General features: G+C 43.6%; 1 protein-coding gene across 1 annotated transcript in view; it reads left to right on the top strand.

Moving 5' to 3' along the window:
• The first annotated feature begins 122 nt into the window (after positions 1-122).
• Positions 123-10019, top strand: part of hs2st1a (heparan sulfate 2-O-sulfotransferase 1a) — a 76059-nt gene continuing 66162 nt past the window's right edge. The window contains exons 1-2 of the mRNA XM_061242094.1: positions 123-326; positions 539-666. Of these exons, the coding sequence (XP_061098078.1) occupies positions 543-666 (124 nt within the window). The 5' untranslated portion in view covers positions 123-326; positions 539-542. The remainder of the gene's footprint in view (positions 327-538; positions 667-10019) is intronic.

Below are 10019 nucleotides of genomic sequence, written 5' to 3'. Positions count from 1 at the left end.
AATGATTCAGGCACGTTTATGATACTTCCGGACAGTCGGACTCTGGGCTATTGAAGCTATTATATCCAATCGCGTCTTGGGAAATGTAACAGACCTTAAAATTCACGAATCACTAGGGCGGCCAGTGTTTGCAGTTGTTGGCCCGTCCAGTAGGCGTAATTTGTGGGTGGGAGTACGGGGAAGACACGGCACGATCGTCGCGCTGTGCACGTAACACACGGGTATTCGCTGAGGAAAGGGAGAGCAGTAGTCTGCATATCCGAGTTTTGAGTGCTTCTGTCCGATGAGCCAGACTGAGATTGAGTCGGCTCTTCGGGTAATCACCGGTAATGCTAGTATCCCTTACAGTTTTTAAGAGTATTGCACGCTTTGCGTGGTTTCTTTCCTTCAGCAAAACATACAGTTGAAATAATTGTACAGGACTGAACATGAAGGCATAGCGGCTGAGCGCCACACTTGTTTTTCGTTTTGCTGCCGTCTTGCACATCTTTTTATTTTTGGATTACATGATCACGGTATGACTTTTGTGATTCGATAGTTTGATGGGGATCCTAAGGATTATGATGCCGCCCAAGTTTCAGCTCCTGGCGCTGCTGGCGTTTGCTGTGGCGATGCTCTTCCTAGAGAATCAGATCCAGAAGCTGGAGGAGTCCCGGGGAAAACTAGGTGAGTCAGTGCCAACGTGCATCAGTGTGCACATCATAAACCGAAATCCAGCGATTAACCTGTTTTAGTTGGCCATCCATCTGAAGGGTCCAAACAGCAGATTGCACCGTGTTACTCGCACGACGTTGTATCAGCCATTAAATAACCTAGCTAAGTTCACGGCAAACGAGGATGATGGTAGTCAACAAGCAAGCTAACAGTGATGTTTTGAGAGGCCGGTTGTGGTGCCCTTTAGCTTATCTAAATACAGTGGTTTGAAGTTGGCCCTCCTATACGGGCACATTATAGCCTAACTTGTTGTGTAAATTGTCTGCAGTCTAAAGGAACACGAAGACCGTTAGCTACTGCACATAGTTAGGTGTTTTATACAGCAGTATTCCTGAATAATATTTTTATGACCCAGGTTTACATGAGAACTGTATGTTAGGAATGAAAGCTAGTATTACTTTTTGATTTAGGCTATTGCTTGACATGGCATGTAATAGCCACACTCGCGCCAACACATTTGTGTGATTAAAAAAAATGTTTTAAACCGCCACAATGAGGTGAAGTAGACTAGTAGATTCAAACGGAATTATCCACTAATTGTGGCTTTTCAGGTGATGTTTTGTTTCCTTCTCACCTTATAAAATATGATGGAACAACAGCGTCTGATAAATTATTACATTGTAAATTGGATTTATGTACTTTGAACAATCAAGAGAACAGCATGATGGGCTGTGATTTTTCCATTCCAACGGAATGTATGGGATATGTATAATCGCATCCTGGTCACATTTTTAGTCTCAGAGAGAGAGAGAAAGAGAGAGAGAAATAGTCCAGTTAGCAATTGTTGTCTGAGGTAGGCCGAAACAGCACTGATAAGTCTATCTGAGTAAACGTTGTTTGAATAGCAATGTATTGCTAAAGGGAAGGTTCAGAGATGCGACGTTACATTCCGTAAATCTGAAAATAAGGCAGACCCAAGGACGTCGTCAATAAGTTGCCTGACCCAAAAGAACCGGCTCATGACAGGGGCCCATGGAACGCTTGTGTTGCATGCGTTGCTAAAAGCTCATTAGGTAGTAATGGACAAGGGACTGTTTTTATGACAATTTGTCAATCTTATTTCTAAGACTGGACAATATTCTAAGTTGGAGGTTTTAATGGAAACTGTCACAACAGTGACAGCAGGAAATCCACCATCCGCCCCATTCTATGTACGTATCATTATGATGTCGGTAAAATACTGTTGTGCTCTGGAATTGTGGGAGATGGAAGCGGTTCTGATAAGGCTTTCAGAATTTAATTTAGCCAATCAGAATTGAACTTAGCCCGAATATTATATTAATCAGCAGGATGCCTGTCAAACTCTAAAATGACCATCACCTTGTTCCAAAGAAATTAAAGGGTCATCACTCTCCTCGAGGGACTTCCAATCGTTACAGGCTAAGGGAAATAACCAGTGTTTACTCTGGAGTGTTTCAGACTTGGGTTTTTCCCCCACCTGCTTTAGTGTTCATATTTTCATTGATCGATTGATTGCATGCTAACAGTTGCTTTGCAAGGTGTTGGCGTCGAACGTAGTCTTCCAAGTATGCACCGTCTATCCGCCATCGAGTAAACGAGGATGTAAAAATCTAAGCGGGTTTTAAGTGCAAGATATGTTGCTATATCTGGTGTACTCGATTAGAGAGGGGAGGACTGAATGTCAAAGTTACCACCGCGCTGCCATGCTGGAATTCATTGTTGAAGAGTAAATGGGCTGGCTGTCAGCGACCCAGTGGGGGAGTGTTCATCGAGGCAGGTTATGGTAGCTCCTAGTGCGGTCTCGGTTGGCTCTGCCTTACTACGCATTGACAGGCAGTGCCCTTGCCTACCTTAAGTGCTTGTTACCGTCCTTCTGTGTTGGCAAAGTCAGGCCCTACTGCTGCTCTTTCTCCTCCAACCATGACCTTCTCTGTTTGACGCTCCGACAGCCACCTTGGGAGATGGAGATGGAGGGAGAGGGAGAGACCCCTCCGTGGGCTGTGTCTCCTGTGGAATTCACCGCTTATAAAATGTCCGCTGTCACCAGAGGTTGTGATTTAATGCCTTGTGGGTTTAAAGGTCGCTGGACAGCACTTGCTGTGCCCGTTGATAGCGTGTTGTAGGTACTTGAAACGTATGTTTGAAATAGCCGAGGTCGTGGCATTTGAAGGGGGTTGTCACTAAGTGTCAAAGTTAGTCTTGTTATTGTGCTGTTGTGAAATTGTCTGGTTGAATATGCAAATGCTTATTTTGCAGATTGAGCTTTCTCTCGTTTTTGAGCAGTCTACAGTGTTTGATTTAGCCTCTTGCCTTGATTAGCCTACAATAAATAATTTCAGATCTTGGCACTATTTTACATAATTTCTTTAACAGGTGCACTTTTTACAATGAATTGGATTGCATTTGAAATTTTATTTACTGTGATACTGACTTACTAACGCAATTCAGTGTGACTACAGTTCTCAGAGGCTCCAGAATGACATGAAAAGCTCAAAAACACACAAAATATGTGTGTGGGCCTTTATTAATACCTCCCAGATGGCAGTCGTGCCACAAATCTGTATCTGGGTAACCTGTTGATGACATCATCTGTGTGCCTGGTGATGGTTGTTCAGTATTGCTGGTCTGTGCTGTTGGACTAAGCAGAGCTACATATAGTTGAATGTGAGACACTGGTAAATAGGAGCTGAGAATAAGCTTACCTGATGGCTGAAACATTAGAGGGGAGTCATGTCTGCGGTTGCTTAAATAGAAGTGCTGTTTATAAAGCTGTCATGTAGTGCTGCTTTAAATAGCTGTTAGGCCTGGAGTCCTTAGACAGTTTGAAGTTATTCGACCTGGACTACTGTGCGAGTGCTGTAGCTAGCCTAATGTACTTTATCTTCTGCTGCAGGTGGTCAACCTGCTCCTTGTCTTCGGGAGGTACAAAGCGACATTTTGAAATGGCCATTTACGTATTTTTATATAGGATTATGGGGCAGTCCATGTGCAAATTCCACTGGCAAAGGTCATGCCAATCCGCCTACATTTTGACCTCAAATGGAACCACGTGGAAAATCATGCAATACAAAAGTAGTCCAAAACAAAATTCTGCATTTGGGGGAAAACAAAAAAGAAAAGAGTTGCATGTTGTAGAAGTATTTGAGGAAATTGTAATGGGTTATGCCTCTTATGTGGAGGTTGAAATTGTACTATTTGCTTGAGTTTAAATGGTGGCATCTTGGACACGCACTGTAATAAAGTGCAGATTATGTTGCTGTAGTGTGCGGTGTGTCTTCAGACATTATCACATTGTGTAAAGCAGTACAGCTGATGGTTGCCCTCTCCAAATTTGGCTAAATGTATTTCTCTTGCATGCGCAATTTTGCACCATTTAATTTTATTGTCGTTGTTCTTCAAACAAACGCATCCTTTTGTTACGTGCTCTTAACAGAAGGCGGTGTGAGTGCAAGTGCCTTTAGATTCCTACAAAAAATAAATGGCTAAAAATGACTGTAAAAATAAAGACCTGCCATTCTGCACTTGCTGCTGTTTTGAGATTGGTTGGAAACTTGATGGATTTCTTTGGTGAGGGAAGTCTTTGCGGGTCGTTGATTTGAAGCGCATTGGCATGACGTCGGTTGGATGTGCTTGAAAATCGTCCAGATGTGCTCCCTTTGATTGAGAGGTTAACGGGTTGGTAAATTGTGCTTTTTCCCCACCACTCTGGTTTTGTGCAACGGATGATGTCCATAACCGGCAGATTTATGATGGCTGCATGTCCGCTGATAATATCAAATTGCAAAAATAATAAAAAAGACAAATCAGGCTGTGCTGATAGACTGGCACTTTGTTAAAAAAAAAAAAAATAAATAAATAAAAATAAAAAAATTCCCTTTTTGTCCCAATTTGGAAGCTAATTGTTCCTGGTCTGATCCAATTCCAGTTATTGTTAGATACACCGCCCACTCCCTGTCCCTCAGCGGCCCAAACGAGAGTGACACGCCTTCTTCCAGCCTTCTCGTCTCATGCTCGTGACCATGACTCCGAGGCGCCCGAGGTGCTTTATTGTGCAGTGATCAGCTAACCCGCCAAGTCCCTCCCTCTGGAGCAGAGAGCCAATTATGCCGCTCCACGTGAGCCGGCAAAACTTGGCTTTGGCAGGACCGGGAATCAAACCCCGGTCCCCGGTGTGCAACTGCAGTGAACTGCAACTGACTGGCACTTTTTTTCCATCCACACAAACATATAATAACAAGAATGAATTCTAGAAATCAGTTGCTAATGAAATGTATTGCTTCCTGGTAAAAAAATACCATTGGGAAAATGCTCATAATTGTCAATTCTCAGGAAATGTAATTTACACTCTAGACAGGTGCACAACAGAGTACATACATTTGGCGCCCATAAAGGTTCATATAACCCCTGACCCCTTCCCCCCCTCTGTCCGATATATCATTTCATGGATTTATCCATAACCCTTTAATTCACAGATCACCCAGGGATTATGTTTTCTCACATAGGCCATTTTCATTTTATTTTTCCTTGTGCACTAGTCATGGTTTAATTACAGTATAAGTAGCCACAAACCATCTATACGCACATGCATTATTCATTTTATTTACTTCATTGTGAAACATTTCACTTCAGTCCTGTATCTGTGGCCAAAATATGCCATAATGCTGTCTGGTGAGATTTTCACAAAGTGATGTTATTGTAATTTTCTCAAATTGTTTCATGACATCATTTTGAAAAAATACAATGCTTAATGTAGGCAGGTCCTGGTTGTTTTGAATCAAATTCATTCTGCAGTGATTTTGCTCAGATATGTGCTAAGTGCTGGACAGATAATTGCTCTGCTTTTTCCTCTAACCTTCTGTGGCCCTCTTAACCTTGAACCTAGTTTTTAATGTACTATTATTAGAAACTGCCATTGTCGTACATTTGTGATACAATGAGATGAGTTGGTCACAGCTGAACACGAATACATTTGATCCATCTGCATTTCTGATGTCAGTGCAATTCTTTATAATGGCAGAGTTCAAGACCTCAGTGAACCTTGCTTGGCATCGCAGTGATTTTATTTTCTCCGTGGTTAACGTTTGTCAAATGTCTTTCATCCCTCACATGCACAACTAGGCTATACCTCCAAAGGCTAAAGTATTTTTAATCTTGTTGAAATGTGCTCAAAGCCTAGCTTTAAATGTTCATCGCTGGGAAATCATCTTTAAAATATTCAACCTTTTCAATCAATGTTGGAAATTACATGATAAACCACCCTGTTATTTTTCATACATTAATTCTCGTAGGTTTATATTTTAAAGCAACAGGAAATAGACGAGAAATGACGAAACAGGCCAGATGTACTTGCATAAAAGTAAGTAATCCTGAGTGAAGGTGATTCAAAGGTAAACCTTTTTTCATCTTTCAAAGTAATGGAGGTAAAGGCTGGCAAACACTGGATGATAATGTACAGCACCGTGCGTCCCTATGGCCTTCAAAATAAAAGCGTGGGAAGACTTACCTTCGGGCATTGGTCATTGTGCGAAAGATGAGGTATGGCAGCACAATTCTTTTCCGAAGACAACAAACACAAATTAAGTTGGAGATCGCAGAAGTGGCCCTGCCTTCTACGGCGACGTCTTCATTATCTCCTCAGAGTGGTGTGCCGAGCTTTATGGCAGCAAAGGGATATGTTGGATTAGGTCTGGAAGACCTTTAACCTGCCGGATTAATTTTGACCATGTGTGACATTCAGTGAGTGCCTTCATTGTAAGCGAGTAGCTCCCATGTACGTGGAATCTATAATTTGACATCTCACATGCTCGCACACAGCTGGGATGAGGCGGTGAACTTATTATTTCCCCCGTTATTATGTCCGGCACTCAGACTGCTAATGATGCCGTCCGGTTGATGTATTGAAAATGCAGTCATTATTTTGTCCTAGCCGTTGTGGCGTGTCTCCCTTCGCTCTGCACTACACCAGCTGGACTGGCCAAAAAGCACAGCCTTTGCACTGGTGCCCTAAGCACCATGTGGAGTTTAGTTTGTAATTTGTAATGAGGGATTGGATACCATTCTTTGTGAAACCCTCCTTTCCTTGGGGATGCCATGACCGGTTTAGCATTTCTATGTATTTTTATTCAACTAAAACTGTTTTAGGGACTGGTGTTGGAATTTGTTTTGGCTATATAGGCATGTCAAAAAATACAAACAGAGTAGCTGGCTAATTCCCTTCAGTGAGTTGAATGAGTCAGTAGATAGGTGAGTAGAGATTATTCTCTAATTAAATTAATTAAATATTAAATATAAAGTGTTGGAATCCAGTGCTTTAGCCATTGGGTCAAGGGTACAACACAGTCCACAACACATGTAATATATACTAATGCAAGACAATGCAAATGTATATGCAGTACAATACGAATACAAATGTTACAAAAGGATAGTAGAATACATAAAAATGGGGAAAAAGTTTGGTCAGACAGGGTTACAGGCTTGCTAAGCTTTCAGTGTTCATATTGCTACAGGGCAAGGGCTATTTTTGAATCTGCTAGTTTCGGCAATAATGGACCTCCATCATCTCCCAGATGGGAGTAGAAGCAGTCTGCCGGGTGAGAGAGGTTGGAGGACACTTTGAGGGCCATGGATATGAGAATGGGAACGCGAGGCCAGTGAAGAGAGGTTGCAGCCAGTTAACCTGTCAGCAGTGCGTACTACCTTCTCCGGCTGACGTGTTCTCCACCGTACTAGACTATGAACGAGAACGTCAGTACCATCAAACTAGAAGAATCTTGCAGCCTCCAGAGGAACCATGAACACTAGCGTCTCCGGTGACATTCCTTAAAGGTACAATAGATAATTTCAGACTTCTAACGGACAAGAGAGGAATAGCAGCAACAGACACCTTCAAACCACAACACTGTTTATCCCTCCCCCTTCTCTGTAAACGTGCTGCCGATGAAACGCCATTGGCTGTGACAATTTTCAACCAATGAGCTTAAATTATTGTACAATGATACAATGTTTTGGTACAGAGTGTCAGGCCGTCTACTGCATATTTTGAAACCCGAATTTAAGGACTATAAACACAGGCAGAGGGTCAGTCCCCATGTCAGTGAGCCTTTTTCAATGATAGGAAGGGATTTACAGTGGTCTTGTAACAATGTTTTAACACATAAATCTTATCTATTGTGCCTTTTTAATAATATTGGTTTATAAGTGCATTTGGGATTGTTGTAATTGTGTTGAATTCGAAGCTCTCCTGTCTTTCAATTGATTGCCCACTTATCTTCAGTGGCTGATGCTTGTGCTTGTTTTTGTTTGAACAGATTCACTTCCAGAAATGGGCTACCTTGACATGTCATTCTTGGTTTGACTAATCATGCTTTCAGTGTGGGTAAGTGCTCTGAAAGCGGGTTTAATTTTGCTTGCCATTTATTACCAGCAAGCCGGCTAAATTGCCTTATAACCATAATGGAAGAGAAATTGACGTCTGATCATAAAAAGAGCTGAACTTGTCTTTATTACTGGTCATCCTGCGTCGTTTCATCTTAATAATTTACTGATTTGCTGACATAAATTGGCAAACTATTAAAGTGGATGCTTCGTGGGCAGAAATCCTCTAGTTCAGTGTCACAGCTTTAAGGCCTTGTAGCCGGGGTGGTTGCCAGTCTTGATTTCTGATTTATACATTGCATTTTCATTTCTACACTGAAATATCAATCCATGGCGAAAGCCTCACTAGAAAGCTCTGAAGTCTAAAGCTTTCAGCATAAAACATTTCAGCATTTCTGCATTTTACTGCCAAATTTCCTTTGAAGAAAGAGGGTCGGGGGGGGAGGGGGAGAGGGCATAAAAACGCAGGCTTAAAAAACCTGCTTCTATAATTTGTACGTTAGCCCCCGAACACAGAGCACCATCGCAGTACATTAGGGGCGGACCGCGCTCTTGTTCTGCAGTGCACCGTCGGGTTTATGAAAAGTGAAATGGAATTTATTCATGAAGGCCCTCCTTTCAATACATGCATCGTGGAGAGCAGAATTGAACTGCCGTCTCTATGCAGGACCCACCGAATGCCTTAATCCCTCTATTCTTTCAGGCTGAAGGAGCCCGTGTCTCCACGGCAACCCCCGAAGCACAACTGACGCACTTCTCGGGCCACCCATTCAGGAAGGTTAATTCCCCCGCCTTTTCCCCTGGCCTCCCCATCGACACGGCGACGCCACGCCTAGCAGTTCTCAAAGTATTGACAAACGAGTGTGTACCCTCGCCGAACGATAATTGGGTAAATGCGAAACTATTTGTCCCCGGGAACAGTTTGAGGAAATACAGGCTCGCTCTGAGCACATTGATTTGCGGTCAGAACCGATTTGCGAGGGCTGGATTAATCCAGGTGTTCTCTGTCGCCAGGCGTTATGTCACCCCCCCCCCCCCCTCCCCTCCCCTCCCCTCTTCCCAAGTGCTAATTGGCAGCCTATTTATGGCCGTTCTCTAGGCGTCTCCGTACTGCTACTCCTTGCGAGTATCGCTTGGGCTTGAATCACCTTTCAACTCGGCGCAGGGTGTATGAAGTGTACCTGCGCCAGTCGATCTGGGAATGCGTCCAAGGCCTGCAGTTGTCTGACGACGGAAGGGGACGTGCCAGGCAGAAGACGGGCGGTGTCAGCGGACGTGAGCGCTACTTATGAAAAGTCGACACGCTTCCTCAGATTATTTGGGGGTGTAATTTACTTCCAGGTGTGTAGTTGTGCCTCCCAACAATAGGATGCCTCCGCTCATGCCTCTCTGGGCAACAGACTGAGGCCACTCCCTCCCCCAACCCTCATTACCGCCTTTTCCGGCTGGATTGTTCCATGGGGCTACATTGCGGCGTTTATTGAGGGGAGAAATGTGATTCCCTCGCCTCTCCCCCCTCTGAAATGGCACCCTCTGGGGTACTGTGTACATTCAATAAAGTATATTAAATTAGCATATCGTTTAAATGACTAAACACAGGAGAAAGCCGTTTCCGTCCTCCAGTGTATTGAGCGGAGCGCTGTAATTTAGTGTCAGTCCACCCCCTTCTCTGTTTCGCTCCTGCTCCCCTGGCTGCGGATGCCACTGCCAGTAGACAGGCCAAGCAGAGTTATAGCGGTTGTGACTGTTTATTTGTATGTTGGGATTAAATGATGTGGAAGCTCACTCCAGTGCTGGAAGCCGGCATTTGTTTAGCCAAGCGAAGCACTTTATCAACGATAAATACGCTGTCAAAGTCCATAATCGATGCCCCCCCTTCCATCTGAGAGGATTATCTGGACAGCTGCAGAAAGGACCTTCAAAGGACGTCTGGGATCTCTCCACACGTGACCGGGTCACCTGTCTCTTCT

This window comes from Conger conger, chromosome 5, assembly GCF_963514075.1.
Source record: "Conger conger chromosome 5, fConCon1.1, whole genome shotgun sequence".
In the NCBI taxonomy this organism is placed as follows: domain Eukaryota; kingdom Metazoa; phylum Chordata; class Actinopteri; order Anguilliformes; family Congridae; genus Conger; species Conger conger.
The sequence above is the reverse complement of the archived record's forward strand: the minus strand, read 5'-3'. Positions and strand labels throughout refer to the sequence as shown.